Source organism: Schistocerca nitens, chromosome 8 (genome assembly GCF_023898315.1).
Source record: "Schistocerca nitens isolate TAMUIC-IGC-003100 chromosome 8, iqSchNite1.1, whole genome shotgun sequence".
NCBI classification, from domain to species: domain Eukaryota; kingdom Metazoa; phylum Arthropoda; class Insecta; order Orthoptera; family Acrididae; genus Schistocerca; species Schistocerca nitens.
In genome coordinates, this window is record NC_064621.1 from 157,343,599 (window position 1) to 157,368,289 (window position 24,691).

Consider the following 24,691-nt stretch of genomic DNA (forward strand, 5'->3'; position numbering starts at 1 on the left):
GCTGAGGGAATTAGATTAGGAAATGAGACACTTAAAATAGTAGATGGGTTTTGCTATTTGGGGAGGAAAATAACTGATGATTGTCGAAGCAGTCAGGATATAAAACGTAGACTGGCAATGGCAGGGAAAGCGTTTCTGAAGAAGAGAAATTGAGTATAGATTCAAGTGTCAGGAGATCTTTTCTGAAAGTATTTGTATGGAGTGTAGCCATATATGAAAGTGAAACATGGACGATAATTAGTTTAGACAAGAACAGAATAGAAGCTTTCGAAATGCGGTGTTACAGAAGAACGCTGAAGATTAGATGGGTAGATCACGTAACTGATGAGGAGGTATTGAATAGAATTGGGGAGAAGAGGAATTTGTGGCACAACTTGACTAGGAGAAGGGATTGGTTGGTAGGACATGTTCTGAGGCATCATGGGATCACCAATTTAGTACTGCAGGGCCGCGTGGAGTGTAAAAATCGTAGAGGAAGACCAAGAGATGAATACACTAAGCAGATTCAGAAGGATGTAAGTTGCAGTAGTTACTTAGAGATGAAGAAGTTGCGCAGGATAGATAGCATGGAGGGCTGCGTCTAACCAGTTTCTGTGCTGAAGACCACAACAATAACATTTTTATTTGCCTAGGTACTGTAAAGCTTAGATGGTTTTTGTCTTTCAGCTCTCTCGTCTCTTTTGTGGAAGAATACTCGTAGAAAAAATATCCAAGTCGCCATGGGATATTTCCAGTGTGTCAAAAAACATACAATAAAATAAAAACCAAGAAGACAAAGCGCTAAATCTGTACTATAAGTGTGAGTCCGGTCAGAATAGGTTAACTTCGGATTTTAGCAGCCGACATCACCGTTTCCCTACCCACGTCGACGTCAAAACTTTCTGCCGGAGAAACGTTGTAAGTGTCCACCGTCCCATCCCGTTACGTTGCGCTGACGGTCTGTGTGAATACCGCATTTGTTACGCATTGTTGAATGTTCTGACGATCCTTCCAGTTCCATTAGCTCACGTGTAATCGACATTAAACCTTCTGATAGCATCTACCATAATTAGAATCTGTGGCTGAATGCAGTGGTCGTTGACTCGTTACATGTATCGTTGACTCGTTACATGTTTCATTACGAGCTGTTGGAGTTAATTTAATTGACGATAACGTTCTATTGTAGTAGCTCTGCGGGCTGTCTAATAAGACCGCTGCACGTTAGTAAAGATTCGTTTTTTTCGTTGTTGCTGCCATTGTGACTTATTTATAAACTACTGAAGCCTCTGACTGTTGTATTAAAATTTTTTGAATGACCGTGCTGCGTAGAGATAGCAATGAGCTTGCGTCGTAATTTCATCCTAAATATATGTCTCACGCGCGCACACACACACACACACACACACACAGACAATGTTTCTCCCGAACCGGTGCGTCCCGTACACATACAGTACTTCCTAACCTTGTTTTTCGACCTTTGTACACGCTACCTGTGCCCGTTTGGCGAGCGGTAATCTCTGCTTGCCGCTAGATGTCAGCACCGTCGCCGCGGATACAACTCCGGCCTCTCGATTAGACAGACAGAAGTGAAAGAAGCGAAGAGCAAGTAGGAACATGGGGCTCTTCTCCGTCCTGGTGATGTACGGGCTCTCCGCCTTCTACAGTTGTCTCGTTTTCACATTTCTCGTTGTGAAGTCGCTGTTCAACCCGAGCAAGCCCTTCTGGTACCGGAAGAAGCGTGACAAAGCTCCGGAATGTTTGCAAGACCCCGCGCTAGGTACTCACCACTACGCCAAGCTCAAGGTTTGTAAAGCTCTTGTTTCACATATCATGCAAACTTTTGCCCGTTTACTCTTAGAGAACTGTTCCTAAGTATAAAAAAAAACTTTCCGTAGTAAAAACAATAAACAGCTTTATTAAAGACCCCGCGCTAGGTACTCATCACTACGCCAAGCTTACTTTTCATAAACGTTTCTCATATCATATAGATTTTTAACTGCGTACTCTTAGAGAACTGTCCCTGAGTATACAAAAGAACCTCTTTCCTTAGTAAAAAGCATAAACAGATTTGTTGCGTTCCTAAACAACTGCCCGGAGCGGCCAAGCTAGGTAACAATGATGTTTGCACTACAAACTTTGTATCAATGCTGGAGACGTCAGTGCGGTGAAAAAACGAACCTAGAGAAAACTGTCTTCAATAACGGACCATGCATCCTCAATGAGAACCTTGTTGTACCGCTGAATTTCTAAGTAATATGAGCAATCTGTACTTAAATTTTTATTAGATAGTTTTGCATAATGCTTCCGATTTTCATGATGTCCCTTTTTAGCTGACAAGAACTGTATGTTTCTCAAGATTCTTTTCTTATTTCGTATTTGGTGTTTTTGATTATGGTATCGCTATTTTTAATTAAAATATGTTTTTTACGTGCAGCTCACGTTACAAGTTTCAGCATACATATACTAATAGCGGTTTTAACACATCACATCGGTTTTTTTTTTCGTTCTTTTTTTTTCGCTGTATCCATAGTCCAATTTTTGTCGGCATAGTAAGAAATTCTGAACCGTTGAGAAACATTTCGATTGTACACTAATGTATGTCACTAAGTACACTTAATTTTCACAGCAGCTCAAACATAAGGGTTATTCCAAAAGCGGCACACTACCTTCAACGATGTTTACTGGCAGCTTGCACTGCAGTCTCGCACTCTTGCCGAAGCTCTCAGCAGTGTTGCCAACTCCCCAAACCGAAATAAGCAAAACATGTCTACAAAAAAGTCAGAAAAAAGCTGAAATAAAACAAGTTGTATAACTGAGCAGTTTTATTTTGGCGATGATTATACTGTGTAAGGTATTTAAGAGGGGAAGGGGTGTACACGAAAATGCAGTAGGTAGATATTTTTAGTTAGTCCAACTTTATGAAGAACCAGAATGAGATTTTCACTCTGCAGCGGAGTGTGCGCTGATACGAAACTTCCTGGCAGATTAAAACTGTGTGCCCGACCAAGACTCGAACTCGGGACTTTTGCCTTTCACGGGCAAGTGCTCTACCATCTGAGCTACCGAAGCACGACTCACGCCCGGTACTCACAGCTGTACTTCTGCCAGTATCTCGTCTCCTACCTTCCAAACTTTCTGATGAAGAACAATTGTATCACTGCTGATATTATTTTCATGGATTTTTTTCTTTGGAATCAAGTCCTTGAAATATAATTTTCTCATTTTTACTCGTATCAGATATGTAATTAAGTTTTAAACAACTTCAAGAAATAACTGTTCCACAGGATTTTGCATCGTGTGCGACGTTTCATTTTAATGTCTTCAGCAGCTAAAGAGAAAATGTATAGATATTCATAAAGTGCAAAAGAATACAAATTTAGAGGTGTGTCCTTCGCATCTTGTTAGAGAAATGATTTCTGAACGCACTTGTACTTCCAACGCAGACATAATAAACTGAGATTTCATTTCTATGACATACATATAAAATATTAGCCAATATATAAAACCTCGATATTTTGAGGCAAAAATGTGTTTAAATAAAGACCTTCATGTCAATTTCTTTGGCACAATTTTCATTTTCTCATAGTAAATATAGAAATAATGTTTCTGCTGTATACTTACAGGACGAACTTCACAATATATGCACTCTAATTTCACATTATTTCTTATACTTTTTATACTACTACACTGAGTAGAAGTTCGCTGTTCCTCTCCTCAGTTCAGTCGTTCGCACACTGTTTATTGCAACAGTGAAACGCGTGATTTTTGAGTCATGTTTTGCTTCGAATAGCTTCCTTCATTATTATGAAGCTGTGATACTTTTCTGCTGTAAGCTATGCTGCAACAGAGCGTTCCAGCAACGCTCTCAACCTTGTATGAGTATGCTGGTTTCGGTGTGGGGCGGGCGGGGTGAGTGGACCGCTGTAGCCTGTTGTGGGGTTGGGTACCACTGTGGGCTACGGCGGGGACGAAGCCTCTCCGTCGTTTCTAGGTTCCCAGTTCAATGCAATACAATACAATGCTGACGAGACTGGACGCACCAACACAGCGTTTGTTTGCTTTGTTATGCTTTTTAATTGAGCCCAGTAATACATTTTCATGGAATGTTTAAGCGTGTCTTTACGTCTTAGTTCAATGGAAATAATCTTTCTATAATAAACATAGATTTAATGCTTTCCTATAGTCTAGAAAGGAATCTAGAAAAGAAACCAAATGATTGTGAGAAAAGCCATACTTCGGAACCCCAGCTAAATCACGGATTTGCCCAATAAATGGTATTAAAAAGAAGCCAGAGTTAGCTCTTAAAAGAGCTGATTTGGCAACACTGACATTCAGTGAGAGGTTTTGCCATCGCCTATATTTTGTTTGTGAATTCCTTCGTACCTCGTATCATTTAGCGCTGAACATAGCCGATGGCCTTCACCTTGGAAGCGCATTGTCGTCGGAGATGAGACTGGTAAATAGGAAGAATGTAAACGTCGGTTCATACGAAAGCGTTAGTCTTTTGGGAGGTACACGACTACAAATTTACATTGCATGCAATTCCTTCCGCAGTGTTTGCTCGGAAACTGACAGACACGGACCTATATTCACTGACAGCAGCAATTCCTCACAGGTTTGAAATCGATTGCTATTAACAATGCGTGACATTCGTCTCCTGTACCAGCGGGTTAGGATCTCTATATGTCCTCACTTCTTACGGCATATTACATAGCTGCGAGCTATACACCATTGTAGACACGTTGAACAGACTGCGTTGGTACACTGACAATTTGAGCAGCTTCATTTGCTGTGTAATCAGGACACGTCTAAGCACGATAGCTACTTTCTGCCGTTCCGTCACGTCTCGTCTTCGACCTGTTTTACTGCTCTGTTTCTATACAACTATGTCCCTGCCGTGACATGTCAGTGGTAAAGGCTCACATGACTGCCTTTTACCAGTACTAAATCATCGACATCGCTCCAAACCACCTTCAAGGTGTGCAGCCACTAGCAAGTAACAGGCAAGACCCTGCTGAAGTGTTTGCGTTAGAACAAAAATTTGCGCAAGTTTACTTCTGCAATTCACTTGGGCAAGTTAATTTCAAAAACTCGATGCAAGTGCATGCAGAACTGTTTCCGCTAAAGTTGCATCATGAGAAGTTTACAGTGCCAGAGCAGCCGCTACTGTTATTTTACTATTATTATTGAAGAAATATTGAAACAAATAACAAAAGTTAATAAAAAAGAAATGTTAGATTGAAAAAAATTGAAACAGAGGTGCACATACTTATCAAGAGATACTATTCAATAAATTAAAATCAGAGGACGTTACCTAGCTTAAAAACTTTCTGATAATGTCATGTACAAGTTTCGAGCATCTTTTTTCTGTTATACAATCAAATATGCCAAAACAGTATGCAAATATGTGGCACGCTATATAATCAAGAGATCACCATTTGATTACTCTTCGACATTTGCAAATAGTATTTATTTTATTAAAGATATAATATTTTTAGAGTAACATTGAAAATTCAACAGAAATTTAATGAAGTGTACTTTCCGTTCTGGTGAAACAAAGTAATTGGTAAATTCAATCGCGCTTTCTTGGTTGACAATATCCAGTTACATGCTTTGGGGTTCCAAACTTCCAATGGTTATTTCGACCTATCTGTCTTTGTGCCATTCTTCTTTTCGACACTAACATTTTCGTACCGGTATCGAGCATGTAATACTTCTGCATGGATTCAGATTTTTGTATTACGATGACTAGTTCATAATTAAACAATTCTAGGTTTACAAGGATCCTTATACATAAGTACTGGGGAACAAAGTATACATCATTATTATAAAAAAGAACAGCACATTATTTACAGTGATGTTTGACCTGCAGCGTACATGCATATATATTGCAATGTTTATGGTATTGTACTTTTTATGTCAGCCTCTGTTTGTATTATTGACAAGGTAACAGTACCAACTTTGGACGTCTATTTTTATGCTTGTCATGGATATTATACGTGGATAATTGACAAATTATTGTGTTCGTTACGTAAGGAAGTTTGGTGTATAAGATTACAGGTATGGAGCGGATCGCTTCTGAAACAGTTTTAATGTTTAAGTCATTGTGAATTGTTGAGTTTCTGACGAACCATGGAGCATTTAATATCATTCGCAATGTCGCATTTTGGATAAACTGAAGTTTGTTGAAATGTGCAGTCCTAGCACGGCCCCAAAAGGGGCAGGCATAACACACTACTGGTTGTATTACCGACTTGTAAAGTATGAAACTGCTTTTCCTATTTAGAGACGACTTTACTTGTTAAGGAGTATTGGGCAGTTAACAGACTGTTTGCTTATTCGCTACGCCTGTTGTGTTTCTTGAAGTTTTTGTCCAAGTGAACACAGACATTTGGCTAATAATAGCAGTGAGGGTAATAAATTGTCTTTTCCTGCATAATAGGTAGCTAGACGTTTCCCACGTTTATTTTGACGCGCCATTGTGTACATAATTTTTTTTCAAGCGGTAGTAAAGCCCGTTGGAATTAGTCATGAATGTTCGTTATGTTGTCATCGGTGTAATGTATCGCTGTATCATTAGCGAAGGAAGCTATAATTACTGGTTGAAAGTCTGGTATGTCAGATAAATATTTCTTGAACAGAGTAGATCCTAAAAGGGAACTTTGTGATACCTCGACGCTTGTGGGGTAAACGTTAGAAGTACCAAAGATAGATACTAAAAGTACGACCTTTAAGATACGAACCAGTTAATCTGACTGTATACCGTGGGCATTTTATTTTTATTTTTTGTAGCTTTTACAATAAACTATTGTTATGCTGCTCTGTCGAAGGCTTGAGCAATGTCCAGGTGTACGTATACCGTAGATTTAACATCAGTACAGCCAACTGTGATTGCAGTTTGAGAAAAACTAACAGCAGCTTACTAGCTCGGCGAGTACTTGCACAAGGAGCAAAAACCTGTTTCCACTAACTTGCGGGAACTACGTCAGGAAGTTGACGAAACTTAATGGGCGGGGCGTCTCCGCGTCAAAGAACTTAAGTAGTAGTTGCGGACGTCTAGTTCACTGTGGATACACGCCTTTACGCTTTGGTGTGACGACTGATAATGTTGGAGGGTTCTCAACAACTAAGTTTTGAATACCTTGAGAAATTATTTGTTTGATGGAGATTTGCATACCAAGAGTTACTCTTTTGGTCTTGCATGAATGCTTCAAAGAATGAAAATCTTCCAGTATTAGTCATTTTGAATTCTTACCATTAGGATTAGTGTTGTACAAAGCACCACTTCGTTCATCTCTGATGATCCATTCATGCGAAACACGAAATACGCACTAACATATGTGGAACTGGCTCAAACAGTAACGAGATAATGGTGCCACAATTCACTATCTCGCGTCAAACCAAGAACTCCCAGTCTAATCTACTGCATCCCAGTTTTTACGAATCACTATTTAAATTTACGACACTGTAACGCCAAAATTTGGTGGTGAATCACTTTGCATTGTGCTTTTCGCCTTTATCAATCATTTCTCAATTTTTTTTTTTTGCCAAAATAAGAAAAGAGTACCACCAACTCACGACGTTTCCAAACGTGAACGTATGAAACGTAGAAATTCCAGAGAGCACAGGCTAATGTCTTGCCTCTAATGACTTCGTCGCCGCGCGGGATTAGCCGAGCGGCCTCAGGCGCTGCAGTCATGGACTGTGCGGCTGGTCCCGGCTGAGGTTCGAGTCCTCCCTCGGGCATGGTTGTGTGTGTTTGTCCTTAGGATAATTTAGGTTAAGTAGTGTGTAGGCTTAGGGACTGATGACCTTAGCAGTTCAGTCCCATAAGATTTCACACACACACACACACACACACACACACACACACACACTCACTTCGTCGCCGACGGGACATTAAACCGCAATCTTACTAAGAGGAGAGAAATTCAAGTTACTTTCGACGGTACAAGTAGTTTTGCAGTTGACCGGATGTTTCATGCCATCTTGTGAGAGAGAAGTTTTTTTATGTAGTAGCATCATCCACGCTTTCTGAGTAACAGACTAATTGCAAAGTAGTAAATGCACGTGATTTTCTGCAGGTGTTGTCTTTTTGGGCGTCACTGACCCTACAAGAGCATAACACAGCTGTGACCTGTCTGTCTTCTATCATAAGCAGCTATGTATGAATTAGAAAGAACCTCAGGGTCAGCTGCTACGTGCTGAAAAGGTGGCACGGCGAAGCTCTCTCAGCGTGTCTGCTCAATGTAATCTACATGACACAGCGATACAATGTTTACTCAGGACAGTGTCACGATCTAGCGGTTTATTGATACGAAGCGTCATATCGAAGCATTTCAGTTTGCGTAGTGTATCACTCCGCCGGAAACTTAACGTTTACATATTGTTGTGATTTAAGATGCAATAGAGCAGACGTATGTGGGAGACCTTTTGACCCGAGACAGTGGTTTGTGGCTCTACTAGCTTGTTACTATTTGAGACAGTTCCACACACATGTAGTGCGTATTTCGTGTTTCGCATTAATGGTTGGTTGGTTGATTGATTTGGAGGTGGGGGGCAAACAGCGATGTCATCGGTCCCATCGGATTAAGGAAGAAAGCCGGCCGTGTCCTTGTAAAGGAACCATTCCGGAATTTGCCTGAAGCAGTTTAGGCAAATCACACGAAACCTAAACCAGGGTGGCCGGACGCGGGTTTGAACAGTCGTCTTACCGAATGCCAATCCAGTGTGCTAACCACTGCGCCACCTCGCTCGGTCCGCATTAATGGATCATCGTAGATGAACGTATGGTGCTTTATATCAACACTATTCCTAATTGCAAGACTTCAAATTAACTAATTCTCGAAGATATGTCACTCTTTGAACCATCCATGAAGAACAGAAGAGTAACTCTAGGTATACAAATCTGCATCAAACAAATAATTTCTCAAGATATTCAAAAACTACTGGCTGAGAACACTCCACAATCATCAGCTGTCGCATCAAAGCGTAAAGGCGAATGTCCACTGTCAACTAGACGTCCGCAACCTCGCTTGCAGAAGTTGATTCCCGAAGTTCTTTGACATAGAAACACTCTCCCGACAAGTCGACTTACGTAAATGTGACTTACGTTAAGTTTAGCCAACTTCCTTAAGTAGCCTCCGCAAGCTAGTGGAAACAGTTTTCTGTACCTTGCTGCCAGTACATGCCGAGCTTGTCAGTTGCTGTTAGCTATTTTATTTTTTTCATACTGGACAGGTGGCTGTTCAAATGGTTCTGAGCACTATGGGACTCAACTGCTGTGGTCATCACTCCCCTAGAACTTAGAACTACTTAAACCTAACTAACCTAAGGACATCACACACATCCATGCCCGAGGCAGGATTCGAACCTGCGACCGTAGCAGTCGCACGGTTCCGGACTGCGCGCCTAGAACCGCGAGACCACCGCGGCCGGCTACAGGTGGCTGTCATGATGTAAAATCTACGGTTGACATATATCTGGACATTGCTCAAGCCTTAGACAGAGTACGGCAACATTGTAGAAGTTAAAAAGATGGCCCGTATTTTACGGAAATATTTGGCCGCAATAGCATTGCTGTCAGCATTGGAGAAATGTAGCTACAGTAGACGACAAATATGCGGTGTGGCTGAACAACGTTGCTAGTGTGCAAGCAGTTGCAGATAGTTGCCCACGCATTGCCGAGTGGTTGCCGGTGTTGTCCATCAAGGGTAGAGAATATTTCGTATTGCAGGGCAATATCTATCTCTGTCATTGGTTGAAAATTGTTCCCCCTTTCTCTCACCTTTGCTTCCTTCTCACACCAACAGCACTGCAGTCGCATGTTTGAGCGAAAAGAATATAGGTTCGCTTTTGTTCCAGAGTTTCGATACGTACGTACCGCCGAATGTTTTGTAGTTGTTTGCTATCATGAGTTTGTTGTGCACAGCAATGGAGAAGTAGACAAACGAAAAAACTGCGAATTGTATAAATGCGATGCATCTATGACCAGAGCTATGGGGTGTCGAAAACTATGTGTATACAAAGATCGCAATATGAAAAAATAAAAAAAGCAGTTGGCAAGCTGTTGCAGATGAGCTCAGGTTCACTCCTGACGATGCAATAAAAAATAAAAATAAAAAAAGATCAGAAGTCTTCGAACCTATGCCGAATGCGAGGTAAAAAAGTTGCCTACGAAAAGTGGAAGCGCAGGGGTTTGTATTTAATCTCTCAAAGAAGGCAGGTGCTGATAGTGAAAACCTCAGTTTGATAAGTCATAGTTACAAAATGTACCACGAATTATTTACTGCAGAATGTAAAGATTGGTAGAACCCGACCTCGGGCAAGATTAGTTTGGGTTCAAGAGAAATAGAAATGTAAGAAAACGTGAAGTAACACCCTACGACATACCTTAGGTAGCTTACGTGTAGATTCGGAGAAAAGTTGTGGCAAAGTTAACTGGAATATACTCCTTCAAATTCTGAAGGTAGCAGAGGTAAAATGCAGGTGCGGAAAAGTTGTCCAGAACTTTTATAGAAATGAGACTGCAGTTACAACAGCCGAAGGTCATGAAAGGAAAACAATAGTTCAGAAGGGAGGGAGACAGAGGTTTTGCCGGTCCTCGATGTTATTCAATCTGTGCATCGAGCAAGGAAAGGAAAGCAAGGAGAAGTTTCGAAAAGGAATTAAGTTCAGGTAGAAGAAATAAAACATTGAGGTTTACCGATGAGATTGTAATTCCGTCAGTGATGGCAAATGTTTGGGAGATCAGTTGAACAGAATGGATAGTGTCTTGAAAAGAAGTTTGAGACACTGAGAGGGGTAGATGAGTTTTACTATTTGGGCAGCAAAATAACTGACAGCGGACAAGTTGAGAAGGTATAAAATGCAGACTGGCAATAGCAAGAAAAGCATTTCTGAAAAGGAGATATTCGTTAAGATCGAATGTAAATTTAATTGCTAGGAAGTACTTTCTGGAGGAATATGACTAGCCGTGTACAGACGTGAAACATGGTCGGCTGACAGTTCAGATAGGGGGAGAATAAAAGTTTTTGAAATGTGGTGCTACTGAAGCATGCTTCAGTTTAGATGGGAATAGTGCAAAATTAATGAGGGAACTGCTGTGTGTGTGTGTGTGTGTGTGTGTGTGTGTGTGTGTGTGTGTGTGTGTGTGTGTGTGTTTGGTGGAAAAGGGGGGGGGGGATTGTAGAGGGTGCTGGCCGCTGTGGCCGAGCTGTTCTAGGCGCTTCAGTCCGGAACCGCCCTGCTGCTACGGTCGCAGGTTCGAATTCTGCCTCAGGCATGGATGTGTGTGATGTCCTTAGGTTAGCTAGGTTTAAATAGTTCTAAGTGTAGAGGACTGATGACCTCAGATGTTAAGTCCCATGGTGCTTAGAGCAATTTGAACAATTTTTTATTGTAGAGGGAAAGCATGACTGCAGTAAGCAGGCTGATTGGTGTACGTTGAAATAGGCTGAGATGAAGAGGCTTGCACAAGATAGACGAGCGTGGAAAGCCGCATCAAACCGGTTTTCGGACTGACGTAGTGACGTAGTGTTAGCTTACGTTGTGTCTGCAAATTGGCTTCGTGTGCGGCTTTAGTGACTGCTGCGCAGTATTTGCTGTAGTCTACTGGGACAGTTTTGGCCGGCCGTATTCAATGACTCCATTGAACGCTGAATGTCGTTCACTACAGCCGAGTAACATCGGATACACAATCGGCCGCCAGGCATGTAAACTGCTTCGCTAGTCCATGGATAGTTAAGTGTACTTCCTAGGAAATGCATACAACGTGAGACGAAGAAATCAGCGAAAGCGAAGAGTACTGAGACATTTCCATACTAACCAAAAGGAGCAGAGTAGGAGAGTTTAACCATCTACATTGTGTACTGAAGAGGATCGGGGGAAAATGTTTCGACCACTACGTATTCCCCATTCAGACGTTTCAATATTTCCTTCCAGCTATTCAACACACGATTACAAAATGGTCGAATTTCGGAGAAATGATGCAACCTGAGCCCGAGGAATTTCTGGCTTTGAACTGGTTCTAAAATACAGGGTGTAAATTTTAAGTTGACAAACCAGAATAGCTCGAAATATGAGCTTCACACGAAAAAAATGTGTTGAATCCAATGTTGATTATTTTCGAGGGGGACATCTGCTTGTGCTAAAATTAGCCCGCCACCCCATCCCCCTGGTTTGATTCTCGGTAGTTGGCGGTATAATTCAAGAAAATCCATGTTCTCATTTCTGCGTAGACTCACCAAGTCTTAAACCGATTGGACACTTCTGGGATGTTATTAAACGTGGCGTCAGAGCTCATAGCCCTCCTCCTCGGAATTTACGGGAATTAGCTGACATATGTGTGCAAATGTGCTGCCAACTCCCTCTAGCGACCTTCCAAACCTCATTGCTTCCATGCCACGACGCTTCGCCGTTATTATCTGTGCCAGTGGTGGACATACAAACTATTAGGTAAGTGGTCTAACGTTCTGGCTGGATCAGCGTATGTGGGATGCGACGCAAGCTGTAGGCACCCCAGAGAGAGAGAGAGAGAGAGAGAGAGAGAGAGAGAGAGGACGAGAGAAAGACTGATGACCTCGCCTCTTCGTGTCGACGAAATCGAAAGATCTGGTGTACATTTGTGTGAAACGGCTGACACTCAGTGATCCCAATTTTGATCTAGCTAGCAAACACAATTCTAGCCTTACATCTAAACGGGACAACGGAATTCGGTTGTATTTCGCAACTTACGCTGCATGAAACGTAGTGAGCAAACTTATTGGCGGCGACAGCCCCTCTGTGAGTGGTGTAGAATTGAAAGCCGCCAGACTATATCGTAGTCCATCTTGGTGTGGCAACTATCCCCCGGCAAAAAATTGCACGTGACAATTACTCTTGCATGAAAGCTGCATTATACGTCTGAACTCTGCAAGATCGCTGTGTAGATCGTGGCAGAGGGTATTTAGCGTTTTTATCATATGTTTGGATTTCCTCTAGTTCCAATTGCGAATGGAGCATCGGAAGAATGACTACTGAAATGATTTCGTGCGTTCTATAATATTAGTCCCCATGTTGTCTTTACGATTCCTACAGAAGCTATGCATACAGGCCTGAAGAATATTTGTACATTCTATACTTAATATTGGTTCTTCCAATTTCATATGTAGGCTTTCGCGGAATGATTTACGTCTGTCTTCAAACGTCTGCCAGTTTAAGTTTTTAAACATTTCCGTGACGCTCTTCCGGAACTCAAACCTGTGACCATTTGAGCTGCCCTCCTTTGAATACGTTCAGTTTATCCAAATAGGACTATTTGGTATGGATCTAACATGCTCGACCAATATTGTCAGATTGGGTGCTCATGTGATACGTAAGCTGTGTCCTCTCTAGACTGCGTACATTTTCCCCCGTAATCTACCAAGAAAGCGGTGGTGAGAGGTAATGTCTGAAATGCGGTATTCTCGGCACACTCTTGACATTGTGGCTCTCGGAATATTGAATTTCCCAACGATTTCCGAAATGTAATACCCCACGGGTCTAGTTCCAAATACCATTACGCGTCCAGATTCCCGTCATGCGGCCATAATCACGTCGGAAACCTTTTCACATGAGCCACTTGAGTACAAAAGCCTGCTCCGCCAATGCACTGCCCTTTTATACCTGATGTACGCGATACTATTGAATATATGCATATCGTTATACCATGATTTTTAGCACCTCACTGTGTACATCTACATCCATACTCCGCAAGCCACCTGACGGTGTGTGGCGGAGGGTACTTTGAGTAACTCTATCGGTTCTCCTTCTATTCCACTCTCGCATTGTTCGTGGAAAGAAAGATTGTCGGTATACCTTTGTGTGGGCTCTAATCTCTCTGATTTTATCGCGAGATATACGTAGGAGGGAGCAATATACTGCTTGACTCCTCCGTGAAACTTCAACAAAAGCCCGTACCGAGCTATTGGGCGTCTCTCCTGCAAAGTCTTCCACTGGAGTTTATCTATCATCTCCGTAACGCTTTCGCGATTACTAAATGATCCTGTAACGAAGCGCGCTGCTCTCCGTTGGATCTTCTCTATCTCTTCTATCAACCCTATCTGGTACGGATCCCACACTGCTGAACAGTATTCAAGCAGTGGGCGAACAAGTGTACTGTAACCTACTTCCTTTGTTTTCGGATTGCATTTCCTTAGGATTATTCCAATGAATCTCAGTCTGGCATCTGCTTTACCGACGATCAACTTTATATGATCATTCCATTTTAAATCACTATTAATTTCCCCTTTAAACCACTCCTAATGCCTACTACCAGATAATTTATGGAATTAATTGCTTCCAGTTGCTGACCTGCTATATTATAGCCTAATGATAAAGGATCTTTCTTTCTATGTATTCGCAGCACATTACACTTGTCTACATTGAGATTCAATTGCCATTCCCTGCACCATGCGTCAATTCGTTGCGGATCGTCCTGCATTTCAGTACAATTTTCCATTGTTACAACCTCTCTATTTACTACAGCATCATCTGCAAAAAGCCTCAGTGAACTTCTGATGTTATCCACAAGGTCATTTATGTATATTGTGAATAGCAATGGTCCTACAACATTCCCCTGCGGCACACCTGAAATCACTCTTATTTGGGAAGACTTCTCTCCGTTGAGAATGACATGCTGCGTTCTGTTATCTAGGAACTCTTCAATCCAATCACACAATTGGTCTGATAGTCCATATGCTCTTACTTTGTTCATTAAACGACTGTGGGAAACTGTATCGAACGCCTTGCGGAAGTCAAGAAATACGGCATCTACCTGGGAACCCGTGTCTATGGCCTTTGAGTCTCGTGGACTGTCCTTCTCTACCGTTCCACCCTCGAACAGCACGCGGGAAAAACGAACACTGAAACCTTTCCGTTTCAGCTCTTATTTCTCTTATTTTGTCACAATGATCATTTTCCCTTATGTAGGTGGACGTCAACAACGTATTTTAGAATTTGGAGGAAGAAAGTCGTAACTGGAATCTCGGGAAAAGATCTTGCCCAACGAAAAACGGCTTTGTTTCAGTGACTGTCACCCCAACTCGCGTGTCATACCCACGACACTCTCTCCCCTATTTCGCGATAATATAAAACAAGCTGCCTTTTTTTAACTTTTTCGATCTTCACTGCCAGTCCTACATGATGCGGATCTCAATGCACGCAGAGTACTCCAGAAGAGACCAGATAAGCTTAGTGTAGGCAGTCTCTTTAGTAGATCTGTTATATTGTCAAAGTATTTCGCCAATAAGGCGCAGTCTGTGTGATCCTTCCAATTTAAGTTGTTCCTAATTGTTATCCCTTGGCATTTAGTTATATTAAGTCTTTACATTTGTGCGAATTATCGTGTAACGGAAATTTGTTAAATTCCTTTTAGTACTCATGTGGATGAACCTCACACTTTCCATTCTTTAGTATCAGTTGCCACATTTCCCTCCATACAGATATCTTGTATAAATCATTCCGCAATAAGTGCTGAGTTTTGATCTTCTGATGACTTTACTAGAAGGTAAACGGCAGCATCATCTGCAGACAATCTAAGAGATGATACTCCACAAGCACGCCATTTGGTTAGTAGCTGCTTATGAGGAAGGTGTTAAAAGCCTTCTGCAAATCTAGGAATCGGAATCAATTTGCAATCCCGTGTCAATAGCACCCATTATCTCGCGTGAATGAAGAGCCAGTATATTTCACAAGCATATTTTCCGAATCCTTGCTGACCATGTGTCAATACCTCGCTTTCTTAGAGATAATTCATAATGTTTGAACACAGTATATGTTCATGAATTCTACTGCAAATCGACGTCAGTGATATGGGGCTACAGTTTAGCAGGCCGCTCGGGGTAGCCGCGCGGTTTAAGGGCGTCATGTCACCATACGTGCGGCTACCCCCGGCTGAGGTTCGAGTCCTGCCTCGGGCATGGGTGTGTGTGTTGTCCATAGCGCAAGTTACTTTAAGTTTGATTAAGTAGTGTCTAGGCTTAGGGACCGATGACCTTTGCGGTTTGGTCCCATAAGACCTTACCACAAATTTCCAATTTTTTTTACAATTTAACAGATTACTTCTATTTCTTCTCTTGTGTATTGGTGTAGCCTGTACAACTTTCTAGTGTTTGGGTAAGGATCTTTCGCCAAGCAAGCGGTTGTACATGATTGCTAAATATAGAGGCATTACATCAGCATAGTCTGAAAGGAACCTAAATGGTATACAATATAGTGCGGTAGACTTGCCTTAATTATGTGATTTAATTTGCTTCGCAGCACCAAGGACATCTATTTACAAGGTGCTCCTGTTAGCAGCGGTTCTTGATTCGAGTTCTGGAGTTTTTACTGTCTCAAGAATCTCTGGTAAAGAAATTTCGCAAAACAGCACATTACATACGACCAGGATCTCATTGGATTTTCTGTCAGATTTCGAACTAAGTTTCGTTGTGGTAACTATTAGAAGTATCTCGCACTGAAGTCCGTGCTAAATTTCGAACTTCTGTAAAACGTCGTCAGTCTTGGGGGTTTTTGTATCCTTTTAAATCCGGCATGCTTTTTTCATTGCTTCTGCACCAGTGTTCTGACGTTGTCATGTTGATTAATCGGGTTTTTGCCGGTAATCGCGTCTTTCCTGCAAGATATTTCAACTGCGTGACTCGCAGTCTTCTTCAGGCGCTGACCGATATTGATTCCAGTGTGGAATGAGTCCAGTATTTATACCTACGTTGTGCAAGGCGTAGGCATAAATACTGGACTCGTTCCACACTGGAATCAGTACCGGACGGCACCTGAACAAGACTGAGACTCACGCAGTTGAAATATCGTGCAGGAAAGACGCGAATTACCGACAGAAACCCGATTAATCAACATGACAACGCCTCACCGGGAAAGCCTGAAGAATTAGTGTTCTGACGTGTTTTGTGTACCATGTCTGGTCTATTTCGTCTCTTACTAATTTGGTATAAATATCTAATTGTAGTCAATATTTAACCTTTAAATGATTGTTTTGTTTCCAGTAAAAAATGAAAAATACACAAATTAAAAAACAAAATAGTTATCATGTTGACACGGAAACTAAATCAGTATTTCGGAACCAACATCTGAATACGGAACATACAACTGAAACAGTTTTACGAATACAGATATTTGGCTAGTACAGTTGTTGATTTGCTGCACAAATATTCAATCAGATCTTGATAAAAAATGGTTCTAATGGCTCTGAACACTATGGGACTTAACTACTGTGGCCATCAGTCCCCTAGAACTTAGAACTACTTAAACCTAACTAACCTAAGGACATCACACACATCCATGCCCGAGGCAGGATTCGAACCTGCGACCGTAGCGGTCGCGCGGTTCCAGACTGTAGCGCCTAGAACCTCTCGGCCACCCCGGGCGGCAGATCTTGATAAGATTTCAAATTTGTGCAAAGATTAACAATTTACTTTAAATGTACAGAAATGTAAAATTGTGCGCTTCACAGAACGAAAAACGAAAACCAGTCTGCTATGAATAAAATATTATTGAGTTTAGCTAGAATTGGTCAACGCAAACAAATACCTGTGTGTAACAATACGTATGGATATGGAATGAAATGATCAGACTCTCAGTAAGGCAGTTGGCAGATGCCACTTCATTTAGCGATCGACAGCAGCAGCGTTTGGGTAGAGTTGTCAGTGCTAATAGACAAGCAACAGTGTGTGAAATAACTGCTGAAACCAGTGTTGGACGTACGACTAACGTGTCCATTAGGACATCACGGCGAAATTCGGCGTTAATGGGCTATGGCAGCAGCCGACCGACGCTAGTGTCTTTGCTAACATCACAACATCGCCTGCAGCGCCTCTCCTGGGCTCGAGACCATATCGGTTGGACCCTAGACGGCTGTTAAACCGTGGCCTACTCACAAGGGAACCTCCCCATCGCATCCCCCTCAGATTTAGTTATAAGTTGGCACAGTGGATAGGCCTTGAGAAACTGAACACAGATCAATCGAGAAAACAGGAAGAAGTTGTGTGGAACTGTGAAAAAATAAGCAAAATATACAAACTGAGTAGTCCATGAGCTACATATGCAACATCATGGACAATTTCACTTCAGGAGCGCCGTGGTCCCGCGGTAGCGTGAGCAGCTGTAGAACGAGAGGTCCTTGGTTCAAGACTTCCCTCGAGTGAAAATTTTACTTTCTTTATTTTTGCATAGTTATTATCTGTCCGTTCGTTCATTGACGTCTCTGTTCACTGTAATAAGTTTAGTGTCTGTGTTTTGCGACCGCATCGCAAAACCGTGCGATTAGTAGACGAAAGGACGTGCCTCTCCAATGGGAACCGAAAACATTTGATCGCAAGGTCATAGGTCAACCGATTCCTCCACAGGAAAACACATCTGATATATTCTATACGACACTGGTGACGGCATGTGCGTCACATGACAGGAATATGTTGTCGACCCACCTAACTTGTACATTTGGCGAATGGGTAAAAAGATTCTTCTACCTTGCCCGATTTAGGTTTTCTTGTGGATGTGATGATCACTCCCAAAAAAGAGGATGAAAACATAAGAGTTTGTCACATAAACTGAAAATAAAAAAAATTAAACTTATCACTCGATGGAAGATTTGAACCAAGGACCTTTCGTTCCGCAGCTGCTCACGTTACCACGAGACCACGGCGCTCCTGCGTTCCCAGTCTCCTTGATGTTGCCTATCTTCCCATGAGCTACTCAGTTTGTATATTTTGCTTATTTTTTCACAGTTTCACACAACTTCTTCCTGTTTTCTCAATTGATCTGTGTACAGTTTTTCAAGGCCTATCCACTGTGCCAACTTATAACTAAATCTGAGGGGGGTGCGATGGGGAGGTTCCCTTGCCAGATGTGTTCCTATTTCACTTGGTAAGAGCTGATGGTAGGGTTGAGTGTAACACCGACTCCACAAAGCCATGGACCTAAGTTGTCAAGAAAGCACTCTGCAAACTGGGTGTGGGCTTTGTGTACATGGAATGGACCGGGCCCTCTGGTCCAACTGAACCGATCATTGACTGGAAATGGTTATGTTCGGCAACTTGGAGACCATTTGTAGCCATTCTTGGACTTCATGTTCCCAAACATGCCACTGCGTCACAGTTGTTCGTGACTTGTTTGAACAACATTGTGGACAACACGAGTGAATGATTTGGCCAGCCTGATAGCCCGACATGAATCCTAGTGAACATTTAAAATGGGACATAATCGAGAAGTCAGTTCCTGCACAATCTCCTGCAGCGGCAACACTTTCGCAACTATGGACGGCTATAGAGGCAGCATGGCTCAGTATTTTCGTGGAGGACTTCCAACGACCTGTTGGGTCCATATCACATCTAGTTTCCGGGCAAGAGGAGATCCGACGCTATATTACGAGGTATCTCATGACTTTTGTAACCTCAGTGCAGTGTGAAGGTGGTTCGAAGAATCCTCTGCCAAACACTTAAGTGTGACTTGCAAAAAGGTCATGTAGATTTAGATGTAGATAAAAGTTTGGAATATAAACATTACTTAATCCGACGCAGGGCAGCAATATACATAACCAACTCATCAAGTTTTTTGGATTAAGAAATCTGAACGTCCGCTTCTGAAGTAATTCGTTACACCAGTATTAAAGCTTGTCTGTTGACGCATACTAACTGGTAGATAAAGATATCAGGTTGACAGACAGGCGTTTCGTAATCTCTCCTAAACACAGGTAACATTATGTCCTTCCATATCAAAGGAAGCCCTGTTAGTTTGCTTTCCTCTGGATATCCTCTTTCTGCCAAACGCCGAGCTTTGACCCTGGTAATATGAGTTATTCCTATTACGGTTAGATGCAGGAACTTTTTAGCGAGTGGTTTTGTCTGGAGTCATTTCCTTGGTTTGTATGGAAGGGTATTAGCTGGTGACTGTCGGATGACGCCTAAGCGCTGCCTAGTCGCCCGATATTTTGGTAAAACATATTATAGACCGTATCAGTCCATAGTATAAAGTACTAAGGATGTCCAGTTGGGCTGCCCACGCCAATCTATTTCCAGTACTTCCTGTTTATGTAACAAGATGATTAACTTGTTTGGTCCAGGATGCTGGATCGGTCTAAAGGGTTACAGGTTTATTGTATTCTTTGGGTATGTTAGTCGATTTCGTATAAAGAAAAACACAGAAAATTTGGAAGATATCCGATTGAGACCATTCTTCAGGAACCAATTACATTCCTCTGTCATATTTGCGTTTGAAATCTGGGCTAGGGCCGCCGAGAACAGTCAATTACTTTACACACGTAGTAAATAAGCACAACACTTTATTTAGCATTGAAAGAACACTTATCTTTTATAGCTCTGCAATCTTCTGTGATAGAAGATGATAAGCGTGGGATTAGATAACTCGTACGTTGCTGCTAATACACGAAGAAGCAGCCGCCAACATTGGTCAGAGTGACATTGATCTGTAGTACTTGAACTTTGAATGTTCTACCCGCCACTGTTACTTTACACTTGTGAGCTGGACAGCAGCTCTGTATTCACTAGATCAGTGGTTCCTAAACTTCCCCACCTTCCCCCCACCATTAACAACATAAGCGCCCAACTAAACTTTTGAATGAAAACAAATTTCCTTTGAACACTCCTGTTTTTTAAAATGACGTAAGATAAATGATATTTAGTTTTTGCAGGTAATGAGTCAACGAAACAATTGGTACTGCTTATTTCTGACAACTTCCTTTTGTAACTGATGAAACAATTATCATTGTATCGCAAGTGCTACCTTTGAGTCTTTGACTCTTTCTCAGGAAAGAAAGCTAACTGTCCGCATTATGGGTTGGCACCTTTTACAAAACATGCTTCCTCTGCAGCACTCTTCTCACGAACGACGCTTGCTTCACCCACACCCTGCACCCCCATTTAAAATCAACCAAATTGAGATGTATGTACTATACTTTGGTCCATTGTTTGTAAATCACTTGATTGTTGTACCCTTTACATACGAACTAACAGAAATTGGAGGAATTCAGACTGACAATCATTTGTGTCTCCCTTCAGCCACTCATAATAATAATAATAATAATAATAATAATAATAATAATAATAAACCCCGTGGAGGCCCGGGAAAAGAATAGGCCTCTGGTATGATCTGCCAGTCGTAAAAGGCGACGAAAAGAACAAACCACTAATAGGGCTAACCCCCTTTTAGTGTGATCAATTGGTTCAGGACAGAACTAATGAAGCCTCGGACAAGCACTGTCATGGTCGGGGACGGCGCTTGAACCCTATGCCCGTCCACAATGGTAACGACACTGCTAACCACACGGAAAATGATTTAAATCCTAATAGAAGTGTTTTGCAGGATATGCTTCCTACAACCACTCTAGAAGGAAAACAAAAACAGAGATTGAGATGGTCAGATGAAGTTAACTGACACCTCATGTTCTGTTATTACCAGGGAACAAACTTAGGAACCAAAACAACTGGATACAGATCACAAGTATACACAACATTTATTACCAGATACCCAGAATTAAAATTTTTAACATAACAACGACTAGCTGATCAGATCCGTGTAATAATCAGAAATAACTGGATACCCCAGTCAGAATTAGAAAACATCAAACAACAAGTACAACAAATACTGGAACAAAATAATGTGCAATCAGAAGAAGAAGAAAATACAGTAATGGACTCAAACATTCCAGAACAAACAAACAAAGAACACCACGCATCAGTTGAACAATCTGAGGAAAACGAAATCTTAAGACAGCCACCAGAACAAGCACAAATAGAACACGAAGTGACACACATGTTAGATATAGAAGAAACATTTCCGCTGACATATATAGAATACAAAGACGCAAATACAGACATTAGACGATTCTTGCATAGACCACCAAATAACTCACAAGTGAAAAAACAATAACAACTATCAACACAATCATACACAACAAAATAAATGAAAATACAACTACGGAAGAGTTACAACTACTGGTTTATATAGGAGCACTCACTACACTAAATATACACACTAGGCAGAGATCAGAACCAACTAACACACAGAAGAAACCCACAAAACCAGCATGGCAACACAGGCTACAGATCAGAATAGAAAAACTGAGAAAAGACATCGGACAGCTAACACAATTGATAAGGAATAAAATATCAGACAAAAAACGAAAAATGTTAGGTAAAATCTTACAACAAGAAGCGATAGAGCAATTAGGTGAAAAGAAACAAATTACAAGCAGTGGCCAAACGACTTAGAAGATATAAAAAAGTGAAAATAGAAGGAAACAAAACCAGTCAGCACATACCAAAAGAAATTTTACCAGACAATACATAACACACACATTAAAATAGACAATCCACCAAACATAAGACATGCACAGTGGATACAAGCAGAAACACGCACATACAAGATGATACCACAAATGCCTGAAGTGATAATTTTGCAACATGAAGTCACCCGAGCAATTAATTCTATGCATAATTGGAAAGCCCCTGGAAAAGATAAAATAACAAATTTCTGGCTAAAGAAGATCACCTCAACACATTCACATCTAACTAAATTATTTAACAGTTACATTGCAGACCCATACACAGTCCCTGATACACTGACACAAGGAATAACTTATCTGAAACCTAAAGATCAAGCAGACACAGCAAACTCAGCAAAATCACCCCATAACATACCTACCAACAATATACAAAATATTAACTTCAGTCATTACACAGAAATTAATGAAACATACAACACAGAACAAAATTATAAATTAAGAACAAAAAGTCTGTTGCAAAGGAGCACAAGGATGTAAAGAACAACTGATAATAGATGCAGAGGTGATATATCAAGCTAAAACTAAACAAAGGTCGCTACACTACGCATACATTGATTACCAAAAAGCTTTTGATAGTGTACCCCACTCATGGTTACTACAAATATTGGAAATATACAAAGTAGATCCTAAATTGATAGTTACTAAACATAGTAACGAAAAATTGGAAAACCACACTTAATATCCAAACAAATTCAAATAATATCACATCACAGCCAATACAGATTAAGCGTGGAATATACCAAGGAGACTCATTAAGTCCTTTCTGGTTCTGCCGTGCTCTGAACCCACTATCCAACATGCTAAATAATACAAATTATGGATACAATATTACTGGAACATACCCACACAAAATCACACATTTGCTATATATGGATGATCTAAAACTACTGGCAGCAACAAATCAACAACTCAACCAATTACTAAAGATAACAGAAGTATTCAGCAATGATATAAGTATGGCTTTTGGAACAGACAAATGTAAGAAAAATAGCATAGTCAAGGGAAAACACACTAAACAAGAAGATTACATATTGGATAACCACAGCGACTGCATAGAAGCGATGGAAAAAACGGATGCCTATAAATATCTAGGATACAGACAAAAAATAGGAATAGATAATACAAATATTAAAGAAGAACTAAAAGAAAAATATAGACAAAGACTAACAAAAATACTGAAAACAGAATTGACAGCAAGAAACAAGACAAAAGCTATAAATACTTATGCCATACCAATATTGACCTACTCATTTGGAGTAGGGAAATGGAGTAACACAGACCTAGAGGCACTCAATACACTTACACGATCACAATGCCACAAATATAGAATACATCACATACATTCAGCAACAGAAAGATTCACATTAAGCAGAAAACATAAAAAACCTACATTATGGACAGGTAGACAATTTAAGAAAATTCTTTCTAGAACGAGCAGAAACTAGCAAAATACACAAGGCAATCACCCATATAAATACATCGGCTACACCACTGCAATTTCATAACCACTTCCACAACCCTTTAGATCACATAACATCAACAGATACGAAGAAAGTAAATTGGAAAAAGAAAACACTTCATGGCAAGCACCCGTATCATCTAACACAGCCACACATCGATCAAGACGCATCCAACACATTGCTAAGAAAAGGCAATATATACAGTGAGACAGAAGGATTCATGATTGCAATACAGGATCAAACAATAAACACCAGGTATTACAGCAAGCATATTATTAAAGATCCCAATATCACAACAGATAAATGCAGACTTTGTAAACAACAAATAGAAACAGTAGATCACATCACAAGCGGATGGACAATACTAGCAAATACAGAATACCCCAGAAGACATGACAATGTCGCAAAAATAATACATCAACAGCTTGCCTTACAACATAAACTTTTAAAACAACAAGTTCCTACATACAAGTATGCACCACAAAATATACGGGAGAATGATGAATACAAATTATACTGGAACAGAACCATTATAACAGATAAAATAACGCCACATAACAAACCTGACATCATACTCACCAATAAAAAGAAGAAATATCCATACCCAATACAACAAATATACAAAAGAAAACAGGAGAAAAAATTGAAAAATACATCCAACTGGCTGAGGAAGTCAAAGACATGTGGCATCAGGATAAAGTTGACATCATACCAATTATACTATCAACTACAGGAGTCATACCACACAATATCCACCAGTACATCAACGCAATACAGCTACATCCAAACATATATATGCAACTACAGAAATCCGTAATTATTGATAGATGTTCAATTACCCGAAAATTCCTAAACGCAATGTAACATATACCGTACAGTTAAAAGGAAGTCACGCTTGGTCAAGGTCCGCGTCACTTTCATT

General features: G+C 40.9%; 1 protein-coding gene across 1 annotated transcript in view; it reads left to right on the plus strand.

Annotated features, from left to right (window-relative positions):
* Positions 1 to 1,543: 1,543 nt before the first annotated feature.
* The window catches only part of LOC126198726 (epoxide hydrolase 4-like), a 128,411-nt gene continuing 105,263 nt past the window's right edge, over positions 1,544 to 24,691 (plus strand). Inside the window, exon 1 of the mRNA XM_049935247.1 lies at positions 1,544 to 1,782. Coding sequence (XP_049791204.1) covers positions 1,594 to 1,782 — 189 coding nt within the window. The 5' untranslated portion in view covers positions 1,544 to 1,593. The remainder of the gene's footprint in view (positions 1,783 to 24,691) is intronic.